Genomic DNA, 26392 nt, shown 5'->3' with positions numbered 1-26392 from the left:
AAATTTGAAATCTGCAAGGGCCAGAGACCCAGATTTGGCACCAAGATATGGAAATTAAACAACACACTCTTAGAAAAACAGTGGGTTAAGGAGGAAATCTCAACAGAAATCAATAACTACCTTGAAACTTATGAAAATGATAACTCAACATATCAAAACTTATGGGATGCAGCAAAAGCTGTACTGAGAGGGAAATTCATAGCCATAAATTCATACATCAAAAAAGAAGAGTTAAAATTGAAGAACTACCTATACAATTGGAGGAATTAGTAAAAACAACAACAACAACAACTAACCCCAAAGAAAGAAGAAACAAAGAAATAACAAAGATCAGAACAGAACTAAATGAAATAGAAAACAAGAAAGTGCTCGAAAAAATAAATCAAAGAGCTGGTTCTTTGAGAGGATCAATAAAATTGACAAACCATTAGCAAGACTAACAAAGAAAAAAAGAGAGCAGATGCAAATATACAAAATAAGAAATGAGAAAGGGGATATCACCACTGACCCCACTGAAATAAAGACTATTATAAGAGATATCTACTTTGAAAAACTATATTTCAACAAGATCAGCAATTTAGAGGAAATGGAGAAATTCCTAGAAACACATAAGCAGCCTACATTGACAAAAGAAGAAATCGATGATCTCATCAAACCAATTGCAAGTAAAGAGATAGATTCAATCATTTAAAACCTCCCAACTAAGAAGAGCCCTGGGTCAGATGGCTTCACAGGTGAATTCTACCAAACATTCTGGAAAGAACTAACACCAATTTTGCTTAAACTTTTCCAAAATATCCAAATGGAAGAAACACTGCCTAACTCATTTTATGATGCCAACATTACCCTAACACCAATGCCAAATTAAGACACCACAAGAAAGGAAAATTATAGACCAATCTCTCTAACGACCTTAGATGTGAAAATCCTCAACAAAATACTTGTATTCAACAAGACATTAAATGAATTATACACCACAACCCAGTGGGTTTCATTCCTGGTATGCAAGGATGGTTCAACATAAGAAAATCACTTAATGTGATACACCCATATAAACAGATTGAAGGACAAAAATCACATGATCATATCTATAAATGCAGAAAACCATTTGACAAACTACAGCACATTTTCTTAATAAAAACACTGAAAAAGATAGGAATAGAAGGAAACTTTCTGAACATGATAAGGTGTATATATGAAAAACCCACAGCTAACATCATTTACAATGGTGAAATCCTAAAATCTTCCCCTCCAAGATCAGGACCAAGACAAGGATGCCCACTACCACTGTTCCTATTTAAAATTGTGTTAGAAGTACTTGCTGTAGTGCTGAGGCAAGAAAAAGTTATAAAAGGCATCCAAATTGGGAAGGAAGAAGTAAAAATTTCACTATTTGCAGATGACATGATCCTATACATAGAAAGTCCTGAGAAGTCTACAACAAAGCTTCTAGAAATTATGAGTTCAGTAAAGTCGTGGGTTATAAGATAAATGTGTAAAAATCAGTAACATTTCTGTACACCAATAATGAGCAATCTGAGGAGGAAATCAAGAAACAAATAACATTTACAATAGTAAATAAAAAAATTAAATACCTCGGAATAAATTTAACTAAAGGTGTAAAAGAATTATACACAGAAAACTACACAACAATGTTCAAGGAAATCAAAGAAGATCTAAATACATGGAAGAATATTCCCTGTTCATGGATAGGAAGACTAAACATTATTAAGATGTCTATCCTACAAAAACTGATCTACAGAGTCAATGCAATCCCAATAAAAATCAACATAGCATTTTTTAATGAACTAGAAAAACTAATTGTGAAATTTATTTGGAAAGGAAAGAGGCCCTAAATAGCCAAAGACATATTGAAAAAGAAAAATGAAATTGGAGGAATCATGCTACCTGACTTCAAAACTACTGCAAAGCTACAGTAGTGAAAACAGCATGGTATTGGCACAAGGATAGATGTACTGACCAATGGAACTGAATTAGAGTTCTGATGTAGATCCTCATATATACACGCATCTGATATTCCACAAGGCCACCAAGCCCACTCAACTGGGAGAGAATGGCCTCTTCAACAAATGGTGCTAGATAATCCATATGCAAAAGAAGGAAAGAGGATTACCATCTCAAACTTTATACAAAAATCAACTCAAGATGGATCAAGGACTTAAATGTAAGAGCCAAGATCATAAAGCCTTGGAAAACAATGTAGGGAAGCATCTACAGGACCTAGTAATAGGAAATGGCTTCATGAACTTCACACCCAAAGCATGAGCAACAAAAGAACAAATAGATAAAAGGGACTTCCTCAAAATTAAAGCCTTTTGCACCTCAAAGGAGTTTATCAAGAAAGTGAAAAGGGGGAAGCAGACTTGGCCCAGTGGATAGGGCATCTGTCTACCACATGGGAGGTCCCCGGTTCAAACCCCAGGCCTCCTTGACCCATGTGCAGCTGATGTGTGCAAGGAGTGCCGTGCCACTCAGGGGTGTCCCCGCATAGGGGAGCCCCACATGCAAGGAGTGCACCTTGTAAGGAGAGCTGTCCAGCGCGAAAGAAAGTGCAGCCTGCTCAGGAATGGCGCCGCACACACGGAGAGCTGACATAAAAGATGACGCAACAAAAAAGAAACACAGATTCCTGTGCCGCTGACAACAACAGAAGCTGACAAAGAAGAACATGCATCAAATGGACACAGAGAGTAAACAACGGGGGGTTTGGGGGGAGGACGGGGAGAGAAATAAATAAAAAATAAATCTTTAAAAAAAAAAGAAAGAAAGAAAGTGAAAGGAGAGCCTACCCAATGGGAGAAACTATTTGGTAACCATATATCTGATAGGAGACATATCCTGCATATATAAAGAACTGCTATATCTTGAAAATAAAAAGCAAAACAACCCATTTAAAAAATGGGAAAAAGATCTGAACAGATGCTTTTCCAAAGAAGAAATACAAATGGCTAAAAAGCACATGAAGAAATGCTCAAAATCACTAGCTATTAGGGAAATGAAAATAAAAACTACAATGAGATACTATAATACTCCCATAAGACTGGCAGCTATCAAAAAAACAGAAGATTGCAAGTGCTGGAGAGGATGTGGAGGAATGGGAACACTCATCCACTGCTGGTTGGAATGCAGAAGGATCCAGCCATTCTGGAGGACAGTTTGGCAGTTTCTCAAAAAACTAGCTATAGATCTGCCATATGACCTAGCAATTCCACTGCTGGGTATATACCCAGAAGGACTGAAAATAAGGACACAAACCGATACATGCACACCAATGTTCACAGCAGCATTATTCACTATTGTCAAAAGTTGGAATCAACCCAAATGCCCATCAACAGATGAATGGATAAATGAAATGTGGTATATACATACAATGGAATACTACTCAGCTATAAGAAGGAATACAGTACAAACACATGGGATAACCTGGATGAATCTTGAGGACCTCATGTAGAGTGATGCAAGCCAGGCATTGAAAGACAAATACTACACAACCTCTCTGATATGAAATAAGCAAACCAAGCTGTCTTAGAGAGCTAGAGACTGGAAGATAGGCTTAAAGGAATGTGGGGGGAGAGGAAGGTTGTGAGCTGACACCTACATGGGTGAAGCCTATGATAAGCTGGACGTAACTATTTGTATAGGGAGGGGATAAGGTGGGGGCATAGGGATACCTTTGAGTGGGGCTTTGTGGGCTTGAGAGGGGATAGGGTTGGGAGGATGGGTCAGATGGCCCAAGGAATTGGGGGGAGGGATGCGGGGAACAGTTGAATATGGGAGACTGTCAGGTATATGGTTGAAACTATAATGTTGAGATAACTCTTTAGAAAATATAATAAGGAAGGATTACGTGTTCAAGGTGCTTAACGGGGGGCATCTGGTACAGGCACAGGCTTCTAGGGAGTGTGTGAGTGCTCATTTTGTCATAGTGTGTTATATAATTGGGTGGAGACCCATAAAATGAGTATGAAGGTGTACCCACACCCTGGGGAGATCTGATGTTCTCAAACAGAGGGAATTGTGTCTCTCGAGAGAATTAGGGGCTCCCAATCAGTTAGGGCAGTCTAGTATGTCAAGCCCTCAGCATTGTTGCAAGTATCTGTACATCTGGTCCATCAAGTAGTAAAGATTGATTGTCACTGTGGGCCCTGAGGGGAGGAGGAGAGAGGTATAGAATAGATGGAAGCAGGGCAACTGGGGAGCAATGGAAGTGCTCCACAAGGTCATGTAATAATGGATATAGGACATGTTAATTTATACCAAAATCGTATAAAAGTGTATAAGCTAAAGTGTAAACCATAATGTAAAACATAAGGAAACTAAAAATTTAAAAATGTGTACAGTCTAAAATATAAACCATACTGTAAACCAAAATGGAACCATGTTTGATAGCTATGTTTCAAAATCTGTACATCAGCTGCAGCAAATATAACATGAACATGTAAAAAGATCACTGCTGGGGAATGGGGAAAAGGGTTTGATGTTGGATATATGGTAATCCCCTTTATTGCATGTGTGAATTACTGTGATTTAAAAATTTTGAAGACAAAATTAAAAATTAGGGGAAAAAAAAAAAAAGGATGTAGACCCTGAGAAAGAAATGAAAGAAAGTGCCTTGCCACTATACATACAGGGCAACACCTATTACAGTGATGAAAGGCAAAACATTAAAAACAAAGCTTTATAATATTTTTCATTTTTTAAATACACCAACTTATTTTTACTTTATTTTAGTATTTCCAAATTAGAGATGTATTCTATTTCTAAACTTTAAACCCATCACTGTATTTCAATTTCCTATTAATTGAATTTGGCATTATATTAGGCTTCATTGTTGAAGAAGTTTTGGACTTCAACTATTGCAGGGGAGGAACACTGGTGTGGGGTGTTATTGATGGGGGGCACATGGGTGGGAGAGAGTTCTCCAGGGCATATATATAGGGGACATAAAAATGTTGATATATGTTGGGTGTTTTCATAGTAGTTACAGTTACAAATGTCAACTAAGGGAGTGCTGAGTTCCTACCCAGGGGAGCTCTGTTATATTCCCCAATGGGACAGCAACAATCCCCCAAGTGCAATGGCGAAGACCAACAAGGAAGGATGGTCCAATAATGAGCCCTTGATACTGATGACTATGCTTATGAACCTGTATGCCTGAAATATGCTGCAGGGTGCCTAAGAGTTACCTCCAGAGAGCCTCCACGTTGCTCAAGTGTGGCCACTCTCTAAGCCAAACTCAGCATGTAAATGCATTACCTTCCCCCCAATGTGGGACATGACTCCCAGGAATGAGCCTCACTGGCGTGGAGGGATTACTACCAATCACTAGCTAGTGATGCAACTAGAAAGAGACCTTGAATAAAAGGGTCAACTCAGACCAGCAGAATATCTCAGCCTACTGTAGGATCATGTGTTAAAACTGCTTTTTGACCTTGAATAAAAGGGGGAAATGGCAAAGACAAATGATATGGCTAAGAGGTTTAAAAAAAGAGTCAGGAGGTCATCAGAGGGGTTGCGCTTATACATGCCTCAGCAGGACCCCAGGAAAAGCCAAAGTAGATACAATCCTAGGTACTAATTCTCCTCAAGGCTATGGAGACCCACAGGGTATATGGTCATGGCAGATGGGTTTAGAGTTCTGTGCCATGTCAGAGGGCCCTACTTTGGAATTTGTGCTCCTGAGTGTGATGGAGATATAATCAGATGTGACCTTTCTTCACATGCCTCTTCTGTCACTTTTACTGAACTTGTGGTTGGTGCTAGGGATAGTGTATACTCAGGGGACTTGAATCTCTGGACTGCCCATATGCCAGCTGGGTCCTGAGCCTCAGCAGAGTTGTCACTCCTACTCTCTGGTTCGTTGGACTTACCCAGGTCAGCTAACAGGGAGGTGAAGATGGTCAACTACCACACCAGGGAATCAAGAGTGTCTACAACTGCAAGCAGAAGAACTGCATCCATCATCCATGTGGAATCTAAGACCCCTCTTGATCTAGAGGTGGCGTGGATATCACCATTCCAGGGTCCACAGAATGGAAGAATAAAATATGGATTAGAGTGGACTTGCTGATATTCTACTATAAAAATATTGTGACTAGCAATAAAAGAAACTGTAGCATTGAGGTGGAGAAGTGGCCACAGTAGTTGCTGAGAGGAAAGAGGAGATGTGATGTGTGGGCATTTTTGGGACTAGTCGCCCTAAATGATATAGCAGGGTCAGATGCTGGACTTTATATATCCGGTTATAACCCACTGAATGTACTGGGGGAAAGTGTGAACTACAATGTAAACTATTATCCATGTGGTGCAGCAGTGCTCCCAAATATGTTCACCAAGTGCGATGAGTGTGCCACAATGATGGGGGAGGTTGTTGGTGTGGAAGGAGTAGGGTGGGGAAGTGGGGGATATACAGGAACCTCTTATGTTTTTTAATGTAACGTTCTTTGTGTTCTATTAATTTTAATTTTTAAAAAGTGTTAAAATAAAAAATAAAAATAAAAATGAGACAAGGGGAGAGTCAACGTGAAGTGCAGCAGACCCAGGAACTGAGGTGGCGCAATTGACAGGGAACCTCTCTCCACAACATAGGTCCCCAGGATCGAATCCCAGTGAATCCTAGAGAAAAGAAAATGGAAGAGAAGACAACACAGACAGCAAAAACAGCAGGGTGGGAGGAGGGGAAGGGAGGAAAATAAATAAATCTTAAAAAACAAAACACTATGATCCCAATTTTGCCTTAAAAATAAATATGTGTATATAGAAAAATAACTTGAAAGACATATATCAAAATACTAGACAATACTGAGATGATAGGTGATTTTAACTTTTAAAATGCACTATATTTTTCAGAGGTTTATTTGATTATTTCATCAAGTAGTTAGGGCATTGTGTCATTAGAGTGTTGAGTATCTGCCCCTTGGTGGGTGGGGACTCACAGATAAAAGGCATGGCAAAGGACAGAGTTGAGGGCTTTGAATATTGGAGTTTTGATGTTGGAGTTTGATACCGAAGCTGGAGCCCCAGGAAGAGAGAGAGAGAGCCATTCACTTGATAGTCTACAGCTGACCTTGTGGAGAGAGGCAAAGCCTAGAGAGCCTCATAGTCTACAGCTGACCTTGTGGAGAAAACAGAGCTGAGCCCAGAGGAACCCAGGAAGCCTGAACCCTTGCATATGTTGGCAGCCGTCTTGCTCCAACATGTGAAAATAGACTTTGGTGAGGGAAGTGACTTATGCTTTATGGCTTGCTATCTGTAAACTCCTACCCCAAAGAAATACCCTTTATAAAAACCAAAAAAATAAAACAAAATGTACTATATTTTACAAATTTTCTATGGTTAAAATATTACTTCTTCTTCAAAAATATTTCAGGTGAATGGAACTAGGAAATGTAATAATACCATCCTCACAATAAAAAAATCAAGATGGTTTACACAAGAATACCCAACACCAAAGAGAAACTAAGTAAAAGGAATACTATGAAGAAGTTGATACTACAAGGTATGGGCAAGTAGCAACCTGAACATCGGACTTAACCTGGGTGTAAAACTTAAGACTATTCAGAGCTTTGGATACACTTTTCTTCAAACCATTCCTAAATATGACTTTTGACTGAGGTTCTGGTAAATGTAATGGTGTTGAATTCAAAGTCTGTTAAGATAATGTTTACTTCTGATCTATTTGAAATTTTTTCATCATTTCTCCAGTTCAGTGCTGGGTTTGTGCTAGTACTAAATTGTCTTCAATCACATTTTCTCCATGCAGCCCTAAAACCACCTTGATATATTGAGGGTTATCCTAAGCTATACATAATTTAGGTTTGCTTCATAATGGAATAGACTCTTCCTTCTCTTCTGCCAATTACTCACAATCTGATTGAATTAAGAATACTGGTCTAGGTGACACTTCTCTAACTATGTAAACAGTACCCCACATATGCAACACACAATGTGTGCAGCCTTATATGGCATTCCACTATCTCACCCTCCAATACATCTCAATTGGGAAGAGTATCACATTGTCACAGAATACACTCAGAAGGCTAAGTAAAAAAAAAAAAAAAAAAAAAAAGAAAAAAAAAAAAGAGGCCTACAATGCCTACAGCAATACTGTATCAAAAACATTTCCAGGGAAACAGACTTGGCCCAGTGGTTAGGGCATCCGTCTACTACATGGGAGGTCCGCGGTTCAAACTCCGGGCCTCCTTGACCGGTGTGGAGCTGGCCATGCGCAGTGATGATGCGTGCAAGGTGTGCCCTGCCACGCAGGGGTGTCCCCCGCGTAGGGGAGACCCACGCGCAAGGAGTGCGCCCCGTAAGGAGAGCCGCCCAGCGCGAGAGAAAGTGCAGCCTGCCCAGGAATGGCGCCGCCCACACTTCCTGTGCCGCTGACGACAACAGAAGCGGACAAAGAAACAAGACGCAGCAAATAGGCACAGAGAAAGAACAGACACCCAGGGAAGGGGGGGAAATTAAATAAATAAATAAATCTTTAAAAAAAACAACAAACACATTTTCAGTTTAATTAGAGCAAAAGCTGTATATATATTGCTGTTCATGCTATGTGTACCTAGCTTAATGGTGGTAATTAATAAGAGACTAGCATTCTTTGCTGGGCTCTGAAATGCATAGGAAGCACCTGAGATATCTATCAAGGACCAGGGCTTGAGAAGTGATGAAACACTATTTTAATCTCTTGCCAGAGTGGCTTAATTTCACTCTGAAAGTGATGAAAAGGACCCTCACATTTATCCACAGTGCTTCTCCCACTCCAACCCATCTAATTTCTTAATTTTTCCCTTCTTCTTGTCTTTTCACTGGCTAACGAGATATGGCAGTTTCTGATCCCAGTTCAGCCTTTGATTAGAATAAATCAAGTAAGTATGCTCCCCACAGCTTTTTCTTCATTTTAAAAAATAACGTACTGGGGTTTTAAATAGTGGAAAGATAATTGTTACTAAAATCCATATATGCCATGTGGTCCATTCACTGGCATAAGATTTCAACATATTCAGTTTCTTTTAGTCTTATATGGGAGATGCTATACACAATTTTTTAAAAAAAATCAAGTTTCATTGCCCAATCCTAGCTGTTGGGACTGAACACTTACGTCTTGGCTGGAGAGTCCAATCCATAAAGCAGAATTACGAAGGACAGCCTGCACAGTCAGGAATGCCTGCTGGTACGGGTCTGTGATGCTCACCAGGTGCATACTATCTTTTCGACACTCCTTTAGAGCATCATACCAAGTCAGTCTCTTTGGGATTATTTTGTACAAATTATTTAGGTACTTTATAGTTTCTGAAGTATTCTGCAATGTCTGTCTGCCTTCGGTTTCTGTGTGTAAACAACAACAAACCCTCACTACAAGCCATGTGACATTAAAAAAGTTTCTTCCAATATTAACTAATTTAGATAGTATTTAGCTATCAATTTATTTTAGGTGTTGGGTAAAATAATTAGTTATATGTATCTTATATACATCTAAAATGAAAACAAAAATTCTGTGTAGTTCATCTGATTTGGGAAGAAGGAAAGCTGCAAATAAAAGAAGTAACCTGCGTTCATTCAGTTACTTCTGAGATTACCATTTCAGGTTGGTGTCAAACACTTCCTTTGTCTGAATAGCTTCAACAAGGAAAGCTATTAGTGTCCCCTTACAAAGTTTACATAAAGAAGAGTTAACATGAAAAAATGCACAAAACTACCTAAAGAATACAGATATGAATTACTGATTTACAGCAGTTATCTGAATAAAGCTGTTATTAAAAACTGTGAGACAAATGAGTAAAGATTGATTTAGCAGAAAAGTTCTTCAGAAGTACATGGAATATCCATTTAAGGTTCTTATTACATGATAAAGGTTTTTTTCACATCATGTGTTAAAATCTCATTGTAATTAATGAGAAATAATTTAATACCTTTAAAAATATCTTTCTGAAAAATAGATGATTCCAAATTTTATGTATGCATTTTACTTTCATTTGGATTATAGAAAGACACAGTGATCTGTGTATAGTGCTTTACTAGCTTTTATTTTCAAGTGCTATATTTAACAATGAATGTTTATCCTAGACTCAATTAAAAAACATTAATTTTTCCTTTGCTTTCCCACGATAGAAAGTAGAAAAATTCCAAAGTAGAAAGGAAAACAAAAATCAACAATAACTTATTGTCAATAGACAACTACTATTTACATTTTCCAATATACTTAATTTTGACATTTAAGGATGACAATAGTACTTGGAAAAAATCACAGTCCATTTGGGATAAAATGACTCACTGAGCTAATTTGGATTTAAAAAAGGTGAAATTTTATGGAAGGCAATATAATTACAAATTAATATGAGATCATTTAAAAGATTTTTCTGAAAAAGTATTGTACATATCTCATGGCATCAAACACAATAATTGTCTAGATAATAATATTTACCTGAATATTTCTGACAGAGAGACAGAGTGTGGTGTTCACTGCAGGAAGTAAAATTCCATGTTCCAGTAAAAGGTGACTTTCGAAGGTTGAGTATTAGAGCACAATGGTAGTGGGACTCTTCATCAAAAATCTGAACAAAAGACATATATATATATATATATATATATAAGCATTCATAAAACTAACATCCTGAAGATTCTTATCAAGGGAATTTTAGATTCTGCCCCTGGAAAAAAAAAGTAGCTGTCCTTGAAATTACTAAGAAAATCCTTACAAACCTCCAAAGCATGGGGAAGGGCAATTAACTTTAGAAATTACAAAACCGGGGAAGTGGTTGTGGCTCAACTGATAGAGCATCCGCCTACCATATGGAGGGTCCAGGGTTCGATACCCAGGGCCTCCTGACCTGTGTGGTGAGCTGGCCCACGCGGAGTGCTGCCGTGTGCAAGGAGTGCCGTGCCACACAGGGGTGTCTCCCACATAGGCGTGCCCCATGTGCCAGGAGTGTGTCGCACAAGGAGAGCTGCCCCAAGTGAAAAAAGTGCAGCCCACCCAGGAGTAGCACTGCAAACATGGAGAGCTGATGCAGCAAGATGATGCAACAAAAAAAACAACACAGATTCCTGGTGGAGCATGACAAGAATGCAAGCGCAGAGAGACATAGAAGAGCACACAGAGAATGGACATAGAGAGCAGACGACGGGGGAAGGGGCGAGAAATTAAAAAAAAAAATCTTAAAAAAAAAATCACAAAACCAAGCAATGGCACTATTAATAAGTACATCTTCAAACATAAAGAAAAACTGTTAGAAATAAGACGAAAGCATTGTGCTAATATTTGAAACTCTGCTATCAGTGTTGACAGTTCAAGCAAGCAAAAAAAAATTATTACTTCAACTCTATTCCATGTATATAAATCTTTTATTTTAAAATGATAAACTACACATGGTTCAAAAGAGAATTCACTTTAAAGCTTTGATACAATACTAGCCACTATGAAAACTTCCATAAATTAAAAAAAAGTCTAGATTTCATTCTTTGATCACTAAAAAACAGTAGAAAAATCTGTTCAAAGTATACTGTCTGTATACATTTCTGTATGTTTAAAACATATCATACTTAGAAAAACAAGAAGAGTTACATTATGCCACGGACTAAAGATTTAAAAACATGTTAAAAATAAATATTAAACCTAAAATGAAAGAAAACTTCAGGGAGAAAATGAGAAATATCAAAACAAACTATATAGACAAAAACTTTATGCAGCAGCAAACATACATTATTAAATGTATTTTCTATTTTGTATGATCTATTAACTTTAAAAAAAGATAATTAAAAAATTAAATTAAATTAAAACAAAACAAAAACTGTATTTTCTATTTTTAAAGAAAAATTGAACTAAGAATTCAGTATGGAATATGAGAAATGAACAAAAACAACTCCAAGAAAAAACAGGATAAAGGGTATTGAAAACAAAAGCAAACATAATGAAATAGAAAAATGCACAAGTGTGTTAGTAAATATTGCTTGAGAATGGAGTAGAGGGTAGAGAAGGAGGAGAAACCCAATGGCATATACCAGTTTTTATAAAATTTAAATAAAAAAGCAGAAATACAATCAAAGTAGGAGAGAGGATAACATAAGAGGGAAATTTAAAAAGATTACACCATAGTAACTCTATTTTAATGCATTTGAAGATTTAAATGAAATAGATAACTTTCTAGAAAATATGCTAAACTAATATAACTATCATAAAAAAAGTAAAAACATCAGAATGTACTAGTAATTTTGATGGAAACTGAAAATAATAATAGCTAATTTTTCTTACCATGTACTAGGAGTTTTAAAGGAATTATTTCATGAAATCCTCACACTGACCCAAAAATGATACTGTAAGTCCAACAGTATCAGCTGCTTACAGTAGAGAAAGTAAAGTTTAAGAAAAGTTAAGCAAATTTCCATATGTATACAAAATGGCTGAATTGGAATTTAAATTCAGGCAGTGTAACTCTAGAGTTTGGGACCTCAACTACTGAAACAAATCCCTTTATTATTAAACAATGATCTCTGAAGAAGGTGTTAACATCATATGTCTTGTGGATAGTTCGCTTAAACTTTCAGAGAAAAATCACTCCCAGGCTAAGTAACAAGGTTCAGACCACAGAAAAGACAGAAAGCAACCCAGTTCATCTTAAGGAACCAACATAACCAGAAAAAGTATATAGTAAAAAAGTTAACTCAATAAATGCTGATGAAAAAAATTCCCAAATAAAATCTAATTCCATACAACAGTAAAAGAATAATCTACTCTGAGTAACTAGATTTTATGACAAGAATATAAAGAAGGTCTAATATAACTTCTGTTAATATAGTATACCACATATCAATAGGCTTAATGAGAAAAACTATGTGACAATTTCAACGGATGCTGGAAATAAATTTGATAAAATCCAGTACTTATTTTCTGATTTAAAATTCTAAATAAGCTAGTTATGCAATGATATACCTTTTTTTTTTTAAGATTTACTTATTTTATTTATTTCTCTCCCCTTCCCCACTCCTGTCCCAGCTGTCTGTTCTCTATCTATTTACCGCGTGTTCTTTCTTTGTCTGTTTCTGTTGTTGTCAGCAGCACAGGACTCTGTGTTTCTTTTTTTTTTTTTTATTGACTTTGAATTTATTGAATATTACATTAAAAATATATATGTGAGGTCCCATTCAACCCCACCCCCCCACCCCCCCTCTCCCCCCCCCCCAACAACACTCGTTCCCATCATCATGACACATCCATTGGATTTGGTAAGTACATCTTTGGGCACCTCTGCACCTCATAGACAATGGTCCACATCATGGCCCATACTCTCCTCCATTCCATCCAGTGGGCCCTGTGAGGATTTACAATGTCCGGTGATTACCTCTGAAGCACCATCCAGGGCAGCTCCATGTCCCAAAGACGCCTCCACCTCTCATCTCTTCCTGCCTTTCCCCATACCCATCGTCCACCATGTCCACTTTTCCCAATCCAATGCCTCTGTGTTTCTTTTTGTTGTGTCATCTTGTTGTGTCAGTTCTCCGTGTGTGCGGCACCATTCCTGAGCAGGCTGCACTATCTCTCACGCTGGGCGGCTCTCCTTAGGGGGCGCACACCTTGCACATGGGGCTCTCCTACGCGGGGGACACCCCTGCGTGGCAGGGCACTCCTTGCGCATATCAGCACTGCGCATGGGCCAGCTCCACACGGGTCAAGGAGGCCCGGGGTTTGAACCACGGACCTCCCATGTGGTAGACGGATGCCCTAACCACTGGGCCAAGTCCGCTTCCCAATGATATATCTTAAATCAAGAACTAACATCATCATTTACAATGAAAGACTGCCGAACAGCCTTGTTAAAGTCCACATCAAGCCTAGCATAGTGTCTATCACTCTTGGTATTTGCCATAGCTCTAGAAGTCCTGGCATATGCACTGAAGTATGAAACAAATAAGAGGGATAACTCTTAGAAAGGAAGTTCACTGTTATTTGCAGACTATCATTATCTAATTAGGAAACCCAATGAAATCTAGTGAAAAACTATGAGAAGTAATAAGAGCTTTTAGTAAGACAGATGCCTATGAAATAAACATAAAAATCCCCCAAAAAACAGCTTTCCCATATATTAGTAAAAGTATGAAGGAAAAGCTGCAATTCTCAATAGCAATTTAAAAAAGACAGAACTGTAGAACTTCACTGAGGGATTTAAAGAAAGACTTGAATAATTGGAGAAATATACTATATCATATTCCTAAATAAAAACAGCAATAAAAAGATGTTAATGTTCCTGAGAATTTAGTCAAATTCTCATCAGGAGCTTTTAATTTAATTGTGGTTGGAAACTGACTAAATAATTCTAAAGTTAGTCTGGAAGAATGCACCAGAAGAGCTAAAAATATTTTTTAAAGGCATACAATAAAGGAAAACTAAACCTATCAGATTTTTAAAATACAGCAAAATTATAATATTTAGATCAGTGTGGTAACTGTAAAATACAATAAAATGTATGTACATATACACTTAATACATGATAAAGGAGGTATCTGACATCACTTTAAACTAATGGAAGTATATGCAATAAATGATACTAGGGCACGTGGTTAGGATTAGGGAAAAAGATTAAGTCTTCTTTGACAAAATATACCATACATCATGGCTGTGCCATACTGTCGGGGGCAGGGGGCAGCAATCCATAAAACAAAACCAGAAGAAATTACTAACATTTACATGATGGACTCTCTAATCTTAAAGTAATGACGAGAAAAATGAAATACACAGATTTGGCCATATACAAAAATATCCATAACTTGTTTCTGTAATATTTTTGTTATTGATTATTAAAAAAAACCTATGGAAACATATGCAAAAAGCACAAGAAATAAAAGATCAGCACATTTAATGTTTACAAACTTATAAAATCAAAATACATGAAGACTTAGATAAACTGGCAAAGAATGAAGAGCATTTACATTTAATGATATACAAGTTACTGAACTTGTAGAAGTTTGTTTTCAATAAAAATCAGAGAAATATAAATGAAAATACAATCTCATTTAAGGTATCAAATTACACTGAATTTTTAAAAAAGAAAATGCTCGTTAAGAGGCAATGTAGTAGAGAGTTTAAGAACGGTGGCTCTGCAGACTCTTGAATGTGGATTTAAATCTCAACTCTGCATGCATTGTCTTCATGATTTCAGGCAAGTTTTGCACCTCAATGTTTGTTTCCACATTTCTAGGGTAGAGGTAACATACCTATTTCACATCTATCATGAAGAGTAAATGAAATGATGCATGTGATGCTTTAGCAGAGTGCCCAGTGCATAGCAAATGCTCAAAAATAATAGAAATTATTATAATGCGGATGAGGATAGAAGGGCAATTGTGTAATATACATATGACAAGAACATAAACTCATATAACCTTTCTTGAAAGCAAGTTGATAATGAGAACTTTATTATTACTTCCATCTTATAAGATGGCTATATGACTTCCAGACTCTACCATAAGGAAGTAAACAAATATAAACAAAGAAGTATGCACAAAGATGTACATGGCAACACTCTATGCAGTGAAAAACTGGAACCAACCTGAATATCCAACATTTGTTTGGTAAATGACAGCCTATCTATCAAGAAATACTGTGCAACCATTAAAACTTCTGATCAAGGAGATCTTTTAATGGCATAAGAAACTACTTAAGTATTAAGTGGGAAAAAGCAGAATACAACAGTATATATACCATGATCTCATCTATGTCAAGAAAACAAGATATTGGAAAAACGCTAGAAGAAAAAATGCGGAAAATATTCATAGTGATTCCCTAGATCAGGGTTCAAACAGGGTTTGAGACTCAAGAAGTCCTGAAATGAATCAGTGGACCTTGACTAACATTTGTGATAATGAAATAGGACAGAAGAAGAGGGGAGGTGAGGGGAGACAAGTAGAAGCAAGGGAAGTGGAGGAGAGGAAGTTGGAAGGGAAGGGAAAATATCACTGTGCATAACCTGTGAGGGAAACTATTATTATCTGAAACTCTTATTTCAATATCATATTAAATCTGTATCCATGTACTGGACAATGATTTAAATGTATTATTTACAATAGAACATGGTTAAAAATTGAAAGCCCCTCACCTATGTCTAAGTAGGATTGGAGTTGATAATTTTCCTTGTTATGTTTACTCCTTTAAACATTCCAAAGTTTCTATAGTTAGCAAGTATTACTAGTATTTTTATAATATATTGTGGTAACATATGCAATGCAAAATTTCCCATTTTAACCACTTCCCTGTGCACAATTCAGTGATATTAAATACATTGGGAAGAAGATGTGGCTCAACTGATAGAGTGTTCGCCTACCATAGAGGAGGTCCAGGATTCAAACCCAGGGTCTCCTGACCCGTGTGATGAGTTGGCCCATGTGCAGTGCTGCCATGCACAAGGAGTGCTGTGCCACGCAGGGGTTTCCCCCATGTAGGGGTGCCCCGTGCAAAAGGAGTGCGCCCTGCAAGGAGAGCCACCCTGCGTGAAAAGTGCAGCCTGCCCAGGAATGGCACCACACACATGGAGAGCTGACGCAGCAAGATGATGCAACAAAGAGAGACACAGATTCCTGGTGCTGCCTGACAAGAATAGAAGAGAACACAGAAGAACACACAGCGAAAGGACAAAGAGAGCAGACAACAGGGGTGGGGGAGAGGAAAGGGAAAGAAATGATTAAAAATAAATACATTGACAATATTGTGCTACCATCACCAATATCCAGTACTAAAAGTCTTTCATCATCCCAAACAGAAACTCTGTGCCAATTAGATATAACTCCCCATCTCTGTAATCTCCAAACCCCTGCCCAGTCCCTGGCAAACCATAACCTACTTTCTGTCTCTGAATTTGCTTATTCTAGGTATTTCATGTAAGTGGAATCATACAACATTTATCCCTCTGTGTCTGGCTTAGTTAATACAAAATGATGTCTGCATATAGATAATGCTGCTATGAACATTGGTGTCAATATCTGTTGCATTTCTGTTTTCAATTCTTTGGAAGTGGAACTGATGAGCCATATGGTAATTCTATGTTTAACTTTCCAAGGAACTGCCAAACTATTTTCTACAGCAGCTGCACCATTTTACACTCCCGCAAATAATATGAGGGTTCCTATTTGTCCATGTCCATGACAACCCTTGTTATATTCCATTTTTAAAGTAATAGCCACCCTAATGATTGTGAAATGGAATTCCATTGTAGTTTTTTAAAAACAATTCATTGAAGTGTATCATCATACATGAATATAGATAAACAATAAGTGTATAGTAAAAGTTGTGAATTTACAAAACATACATAACATCACACAGGGCTCCTATACACTATCCCACCACAAATACCTGGCATTGACATGTAACATTTGTAAGAAATTATGAAAGAACATTGTTAAAGACTATCTACTAACTATAGTCCATATCTTATATTTGGTATATTTTCTCCAAAACCCACCCTATCATATTTTTTGTTCATAAACCATACAATTTATCTAAATTGTACAATCAATGGCATTTGGTATAATTACCGAGTTGCACACTGACCATTTCAATCAATATTAGAGCATTTTCATTACTTAAAAAAATACATTATTATATCCATATGTTGCTACTACTAATTACAAATCCTATGGCGAGCTTTCACGTGGATATTCATTTCCAAATATTTACAAACAACCTTTAACCAATTCTGCCAGATTCAGATTCCATTCTTCAACCACATTCTTTTCTCTGGTGACATATTCTAGCTATTAACTCCATGAGTTTGCTCATTATATTTAGTTCATAATAGTGAAATCATACAATATTTCTCCTTTTCTGCCTGGTTTGCTTCACACAACATATTATCCTCCAGGTTCATCCACATTGTCATATGGTTCATGACTTCATTACTTCTTTTTTATTTATTGTTTTGTTTTTTTTTTTACTTCATTACTTCTTACAACTGAATAATCCATCATGTGTATATACTACAGTTTGTTTATCCATTCATCAGTTGGTGGACATATGGGCTGTTTCCATCTTCTGGCAATTGTGCATAATGTCACTATGACATTGGTATGCAGATGTCTGTTCATATCACTGCTCTCAGTTCTTCTGGGTATAAATCTAGTAGTGGTATTGGCCGGGACACATGGTAGATCTATATCTAACTTAAGGAACTGCCAAACAGAATTCCATAGTGGCTGTACCATTCTACATTCCCACCAACAGTGAATACTCATTTCTATCTCTCTCTATCCTCTCCAACACTTGTAGTTTTCTGTTTTGTTAATAGTGGTCATTCTAGGAGGTATGAAGTGATATGTCATTGTAGCTTTTTTTTTTTAAAGATTTATTTATTTCTCTCCCCTCCCCCCCCCCCACTCCAGTTGTCTGTTCTCTGTGTCTATTTGCTGCGTCTTCTTTGTCCCCTTTTGTTGTTGTCAGCGGCACGGGAATCTGTGTTTCTTTTTGTTGCATCATCTTGTTGTGTCAGCTCTCCGTGTGTGCGGCACCATTCCTGGGCAGGCTGCACTTTCTTTTGCACTGGGTGGCTCTCCTTACAGGGTGCGCTCCTTGCGCGTGGGGCTCCCCTACACAGGGGACACCCTTGCATGGCAGGGCATTCCTTGTGAGCATCAGCACTGCACACGGGCCAGCTCCACATGGATCAAGGAGGCCCAGGGTTTGAACCGCGGAACTCCCATGTGGTAGATGGACGCCCTAACCACTGGGCCAAGTCTGCCAATCCCTCTCATTGTAGCTTTGATTTGCATTTCCCTAATACCAATAATGTTGAACATCTTGTCATGTGTTGTTGTTTTTTTTTTGCCATTTGTATTTCTTTTAGAAAAATGACTATTCAGGTCTTTTGCCCATTTTGTAAAAGGGTCATTTGTCTTTTTATTGTTGAGTTGTAGGATCTCTTCATAATAATATCATGGATATTAGACCCCAGATGTGTGATATCCAAACATTTTCTCCCATTGAGTAAGATGACTTTTTACCCCCTTCACAAAGTCCTTTGAGGTGCATAAGTGTTTAATTTTGAGGAGGTCCCATTTATCTATTTTTCCTTTTGTTGCTCGTGCTATGGGTGTAATGTTTAAGAGACCCTCACCTACTACAAGGTCTTGTAGATGTTTCCTCACATTATCTATTAAGAGTTTTATGGTCCTGGTTTTTATGCTTAGGTCTTTGATCCACTCTGAATTAATTCTTGCATAGAAAGTAAGAGAGAAGTTCTCCTTCATTCTTTTGGTTATGGATATCCAGTTTTCCCAGCACCATTTATTTATTTATTTTGAAAGATTTATTTATTTCTCTCCCCTCCCCCCCAACCCTGGTGTCTGTTCTCTGTGTCTATTTGCTGCGTCTTCTTTGTCCGCTTCTATTGTCAGCGGCATGGGAATCTGTGTTTCTTTTCCTTGCGTCATCTTGTTGTGTCAGCTCTGCGTGTGTGCGGCACCATTCCTGGGCTGGCTGCACTTCCTTTCACGCTGGGTGGCTCTCCTTATGGGGCGCACTCCTTGAGCGTGCGGCTCCCCTACGCGGGGGACACCCCTGCATGGCAGGGCACTCCTTGCGCACATCAGCACTGCACATGGGCCAGCTCCACACGGGTCAAGGAGGCCTGGGGTTTGAACCGCAGACCTCCCATGTGATAGACAGATGCCCTAACCACTGGGCCAAGTCTGCCACCTTCTAGCACCATTTATTGAAGAGATTATTCTGTCCCAGAAAAGTGGGCATGGTAGGTTTATTGAAAACCAGTTGACCATATAGGTGAGGGTCTATTTCTGAACTCTCAATTCAATTCCAATGAGCAATGTGTCAATCTTTATGCCAATACCATGGTGTTTTGACAACTGTAGCTTTAGAATACATTTCAAGGTCAGGGAGCATGACTTTGCTCTTCTTTTTTACAATGTTTTGACTATTTGGGACTCCTTTCCCTGTCAAATAAATTTGGCAATTCATTTTTCTATTTCAGTGAAGTAGGTTGTTGGAATTTTGATTGGTATTGCCTTGAATCTATAAATCAATTTGGGTAGAACTGACATCTTCATGATGTTTAGTCTTCCAATCCATGAACATGGAATGTCCTTCCATTTGTTTAGATCTTCTTTGATTTCTTTTGGCAGTGTTTTGTAGTTTTCAGAATATAGATCTTTTACATTCCAAGATAAATTATTCCTAGATATTTGAGTCTTTTTTTTTTTTTTGCTATTGTAATGGAATTTTTCCCTTGATTTTCTCCTCAGTTTGCTCATTACTAGTGTATAAAAATGCTACTGATTTTTGTGAGTTGATCTTGTATCCTGCCACTTTGCTGAACTCATTTATTAGCTCAAGTAGCTTTGTTATAGATATTTTTTGGATTTTCTACATAGAGGATCATGTCATCTGCAAATAGTGAGAATTTTATTTCCTATTTTCCAATTTGAATGCCCTTTATTTCTTTTCTTGCCTAATTGTTCTAGTTAGAACTTTGAGCACAATGCTGAATAACAGCAGTGACAGCGGACATCCTTGTCTTGTTCCTGATGATGAGATGTCTTGTTCCTGAGAATGATGATGGTTGTGGGATTTTCATATATGCCCTTTATTATGTTGAGAAAATTTTCTTCTAAACCTATCTTTTGAAGCACTTTTATCAAGAAAGGATGCCGGATTTTGTCAAATGCCTTTTCTGCATCATTCGAGATGATCATGTTTTTCCTTTTCATTTGTTAATGTGATGTATTATGCTACCTGATTTTTCTATGTTGAACCTCCCTTGCCTAACAGGAATAAAACCCACTTGACCGTGATGTATAATTGTTTTTATATGCTGTTGGATTTGATTTGCAAGTATTTTGTAGAGAATTTTTGCATCTATGTTCATTAGGGGGATTCGTCTGTAATTTTCTTTTCTTGCAATATCTTTATCTGACTTTGGTATTAAGTGATGTTGTCTTGATAAAATGTGTAGGGTAATTTTCCCTCCTTTTCAATTTTTTGAAGACTTTAAATATATTGGTATATTTATTGGTATTAATTATCCTTAAAATGTTTGGTACACTTCACTTGTGGGGCATTTGGTCCTGGAGTTTTCTTTGTTGGAAGATTTTTCATGACTGATTCAATCTCTTTGCTTGTGATTCGTTTGTTGAGTTCCTATATTTCTTGTAGTCAATGTAGGTTGTTTGTGCATTTCTAGGAGTGGACAAATTTTATCTAGGTTGTCTAATTTGTTGGCATACAGTTTCTCATACTTTCCTCTTATGATCCTTTTTATTTATACAGGGTCAGTTGTAATTTCCCCCTTTCATTCCTGATTTTTTAATTTTTATCTTCTTGATTTTTTGTTTGTTTGTTTCTTGTTGTTGTTGTTAGTCTTGCTATGGGTTTGTTGAATTTATTGGTTTTCTCAAATAATCAACTTTTGGTTTTGCTGATTTTCTGGGTTTTTTTTTTGTTCCAATTTCATTTATTTCTACTCTAATCTTTATTTCTTCCTCTCTGCTTCCTTTGGGGTTGGTTTGCTGTTCTTTTTCTAGTTTCTACAGTTGTTCAGTTAGTTCTTTAATTTTAGCTCTTTCTTCTTTTTTAATATAATCATTTAGGACTATAAATTTCCCTCTCAGCACTGCCTTTGCTATATCCCATAAGTTCTCATTTTTATTTGTCTTAAGATATCTACTAATTTCTCTTGCAATTTCTTCATTATGATCAGAGAAGGTGCTTTGTATAATTTCAATCTTATTAAATTTATTGAGAGCTATATTGTGGCCCAACATATGATCTATCCTGGAAAAAGATCTATGAGCACTTGAGAAGAATGTATTACCTGCTGATTTGGGGTGCAATGTTCTGTATTTGTCTGTCAGGTCCAGTTCACTTAAAACATTGTTCAAGTTCTCTGTTTCTGTTGATCTTCTATCTAGTGTTCGATCTATTGATATGAGTGGCATATTGAAGTCTCCAACTAGTATTGTAGAGATGTCTATTTCTCCTTTCAGATTTGCCAGAGTTTGCTTCATGTATTTTGGGATACTGGGGCTAGGTGCGTAGATATTTATGACTCCTTCCTGGGGGACTGTCCCATTTATTAATATATAATGGCCTTCTGTACCTCTATCATTTTTTTTGTATTTAAAGTCTTTTGTCTGACACCAGTATAGTTATCCTGCCCTCTTTTGGTTATTATTTGCATGAAATATCTTTTTCTAACTTTCACTTTGCCTATTTGCATCCTTGGGGTCTAAGGGAGTCTCCTGCAGATAACATATGGATGGCTCATGTTTTCTTATCCATTCTGTCAGTCTATGTGTTTTGTTTGGGGAGTTTAATCTATTAACATTCAATGTTATTTTTATTAGGGCATTATGCACTTTGGCTATTTTATCCTTTGGCTTTTATATGTCATCTTATTTTTGCCTATCTTTTTACTTTTTGATTACCTTTTCTGATAATCTTCACTTCCACACTCTCCTCCAAGCCTCTCCCTACTGTCCTTTCTTTTCTGGCTACAGAACTCCCTTAGTGTTTCCTGCAGAGCTGGATTCTTATGAACTTCCTTACTTTCTATTTATCTGTGAATATTTTAAGCTCACTGTTATATTTCAAGGACAGTTTTGCTGAATAAAGTATTCTTGACTGGCAGATTTTTCTCTTTAAGTACCTTAATTATATCATACCACTGCCTTCTCACTTCCATGGTTTCTGAAGAGAAAGCCACTCTTCTGAAGAGAAAGTCTCATTGGATATTCCTTGTATGTGATGTTTCACTTTTTCCTTGCTGCTTTCAAATATCCTTTTATTTTGGCATTCTGCATAGTATGTGTCTTGGGATAGGTCTATCTGGATTTATTGAGTACACTGTGGTTCCTAGACACATATATTCATGTCTTTCATGATAGCTGGGAAATTTTCAGCCAGTATTTCCTCAAATACTCTTTCTGCCCCTTATGTTTTTAGCTGTGTTATTTAATCATTGATCCATTTTGACTTCATTTTTGTATATGGTATGAGGTAGGGGAGGCAAGACATATTTTGCTATTAATGTTGTACACAGTTACAGACAATTCAGACTTTCTTTTGTCACAAATGTCTAACCATCTTCAGAAAAGTTACACTGCATCAGGAATGTCCGCTGATTATTATCTAGGACACGGTTTTGGAATTTGACTTTTAGTTAATTTTTCAGTTTTTGCCTTTAATGCAAAAAATGGCCTGCATCCATCAAGCAGTAAGAACAGAAGCAATGGGCAGCAACGTTATGTTGTCAGGATGATTACTGTCACTATAACGCCTTCTTTCCTTTCAGTAGCTCTTAGGGTAAAATTGTCATCAATCACCAGTTTTGTACATTTTGTCTCAAGGGCCTTTGGCTGAGAACCCAAAGTCCCAAAATGTTGGGTAAAATATTTATATTTACTTCTATCTACAAATGTCTATTAGATAATTTACAAGTTATAAAACGAGTGCTATGGAATCTGATGCTCCTATGAAAAACTACGACATCCAACTAATGACTGAGAAAGCCCCTGTTGTTGTTGGGGCTGCTATTCCTCCTCTTCCAACTTTTCCTCTTTGTTTTTTGGTAACAGCTTTATCCAGATATAATTCACCATACATTTCAACTATTTAAAGTATACAACTGAATGGTTTCTAGTATATTCATGGAGTTATGCAACCATCACCCCAATCAATTTTAGAATATTTTCAGTACCCCTAAAAGAAACCCCATACCCTTTAACCATCACAGACCAATTCTCCCATTCCCCTTGGCCCCTAGCCATCCATAATCTACTTTCTATCTCTATAGGTTTGCTGATGTTCTTGACATTTCATATAAATGGAATCATATGATAAACCCTTGTTCTTAATCCCACAATTTATGGAAGACTTGGGCAATTCATAGAACTGCATAGATTGGCTGAAAAAAACTTACATCTATTGGTATTCTCCTCCTCCACCTAAGCAATAACGGATGAAAATTACTGTATGTCAGCTCTCTTTCATCCATCCATTTGCTTATCTTTTCATAGGCAGTCCAGCGCAAACCAATCCATAAAGTACTTTCCATATCCGGAAGCAAGGATGTAATAAAATCTGTTAGAAAGAAAAATTTTAAGCCTTTGCCTTAGTCAAATTAAAGATATACTAAAAATGTCAATGGATAGTTCTTGCTTATCTAGTAATTATCAGGATAGTCTTTGGGTCTATAAGTAAAACTGTTCTGTAAAAAGCAGTCTAATAAGATTATTTTTATATCTTAATTCCCAACAGCCTCCACAACTAAGTGGCCCCAAGATCAGAATAAGACAGATTTCCAAAACAGCTCTACTACCTTGTTCACTCTGGCTCAGCACTGAAGGGAGGGTACCACCGTAGGTATGACAAGTTTGGCTTGCTTCAGAAAATGTAAGAGACCTAGGTTTGACTTTTAGAAAACACTGCAAACAAAGAACACAAATGGACCATAAATTTCTAGACACGGAAAACCTAACACAGGAAGTAACGCCCCATCTTTTAGAGGGCTACTAATTTTCAGTCTGTGAGATATAGAAATTTACAAAAAAGTACCATTAAGACTGCAGGTTTATACACTCAATTTGAACTGAAAAAATGGTATTCAAGTTATTATTATTTTTTAAAAACCTCCCATTTGTTTTTTACTCAGTTTGCCTAACTTATCCCATTGAATTCTCACAACAAATGGGAAAACTGAACTACAGGAAAGTTAAGAAACTCTACCCAAAAGTGAAATAGCCATTAAGTAGTAAGATCAGCATTTGGACTCTGTTCCATCTCACTTCCAAGACTGTGCTCTTAATCATCACCTTCTTAGACCAAAAAAAAAAAAAAAAAAATCACCACATGCTCCTCTCTATTTGAAGAACATTTTAACTCAAATTTAATCAATAATGTGTTGATGTAAAGAGTATAATGAGAAAAACAGGATTGTCTTAATTTTAAAAGGTCAAAGTATAACCCTAATATTTTAACTTTACTAAGATACATTCTGCTGTCAGACACATCTCTTTCTTTTTCTTTATGACATGATGATAGCTGTAGTGTAGAGTCATATGTCCCAAATTAAGTTCCTTGAAATGTTACACAAAATATTTTTAGATATTTTACCTCCTCCAAATGTGCTGTGGTCAAATAAACTTGGGAAATGCTAGATTAAATTAATTAGGCTTCTTTATAATAGACCTCTCAGTAATAAATTGTGGTAGAAATTACTGCCTACCTACCATTCACTTTCCACTTTTTCCTTTCTCAGAGAATCCTTGTATTATCAGGGATAGAAATGTGCTTAGCTTTAAAAAATAAAAAAATTCTCAGCCTCCTTAAAGATAGGAATGACCAGTGAGATGTAAATACAGTAACTGGGTGGGTCTTCTAGGAAAGACCCTTTGAGAAAGACCAGAATTTGAGAATGGAAGCCCTATGTTAAGGATGGCAGAGCAGAGAAAAAAAAAAAAGAGCCACCATACCAGTCCCAGCTTGTTTACCATCAAATTTTTTTTATGTGAGAGAATAAATATTTTAACATACTATAGCAGCTTCTGTTTTTAGCAGCCAAATGCAATCCCTAACAGATACACACACCTATAAGGGTTATGTATCTCGAAAAGGGAGGTATAGAATGCAGCATTTTCCAACTTACTGAAACATAAAACCCCTTATTGGAGGCAAGAACAATACATTTTGCACATGCATGTATTCCCTGAAAAAGTAGTTTGGGAAATGCTGATCTAATTTGATTGGCAAATGCTTGCCTTGAGGGAAGAAAATACATCGGCCAGAAATTAAGCCAGTTTCTTCTATGCCACAGATACAGTCCTGACTACTCAATGTATTACTATCCTTTGATAAATAAATGTCACCTATCTAAGCAATTTATGTGTTAGAATAGAAACACTATACTTTGAAAGACCTATAGGGATGACTAACTTGCGACTTAACTTTTAATAACACCTATAGTTTCTGGCAATGTAGAGGGTCAGATGAGATACTTAAATACTAGGGCCATCTTAGTGAAGTTATCTGATGGGCTGCCATTCTGTCATCCATCATCCAACCTTCATGAAGGCAATTATTATTTACACAATGTAGCAATTATTTTTTTACCTTATTCTGAAAAGGAATCCAATCCCCAGAACACTGTACTGTAGCTGCAGATTCTGGACTATATATCTCTAAAGAAGATACATTATATTTTTCACAGATGAAGGGCAATTTGGTATTACAGTCTGCCGGCTTATTTAAGTCTGAGAAATAAAAAGCAGGATTAATGTGGTGAGAAGTTTTCGTTTACCACATTAAAAAAAATCAAACCTCTGTAATATAGAAAGTTGCTTTAAACTGATTTTTCCCAAATGACTAAAATATATT

The 26392-nt window shown here is 36.9% G+C and overlaps 1 protein-coding gene across 2 annotated transcripts in view; it reads right to left on the bottom strand.

The window, feature by feature from the left end:
* Positions 1–26392, bottom strand: part of LY75 (lymphocyte antigen 75) — a 158789-nt gene that overhangs the window by 79831 nt on the left and 52566 nt on the right. For both annotated transcript variants that reach the window (XM_071216379.1, XM_071216380.1), the window contains exons 21-25: positions 26129–26268; positions 24339–24444; positions 23940–24100; positions 10451–10580; positions 9128–9354 (exon numbers count right to left, since the gene is read on the bottom strand). In XM_071216379.1, coding sequence (XP_071072480.1) covers positions 9128–9354; positions 10451–10580; positions 23940–24100; positions 24339–24444; positions 26129–26268 — 764 coding nt within the window. The remainder of the gene's footprint in view (positions 1–9127; positions 9355–10450; positions 10581–23939; positions 24101–24338; positions 24445–26128; positions 26269–26392) is intronic.

Source organism: Dasypus novemcinctus, chromosome 7 (genome assembly GCF_030445035.2).
Source record: "Dasypus novemcinctus isolate mDasNov1 chromosome 7, mDasNov1.1.hap2, whole genome shotgun sequence".
In the NCBI taxonomy this organism is placed as follows: domain Eukaryota; kingdom Metazoa; phylum Chordata; class Mammalia; order Cingulata; family Dasypodidae; genus Dasypus; species Dasypus novemcinctus.
The sequence above is the reverse complement of the archived record's forward strand: the minus strand, read 5'-3'. Positions and strand labels throughout refer to the sequence as shown.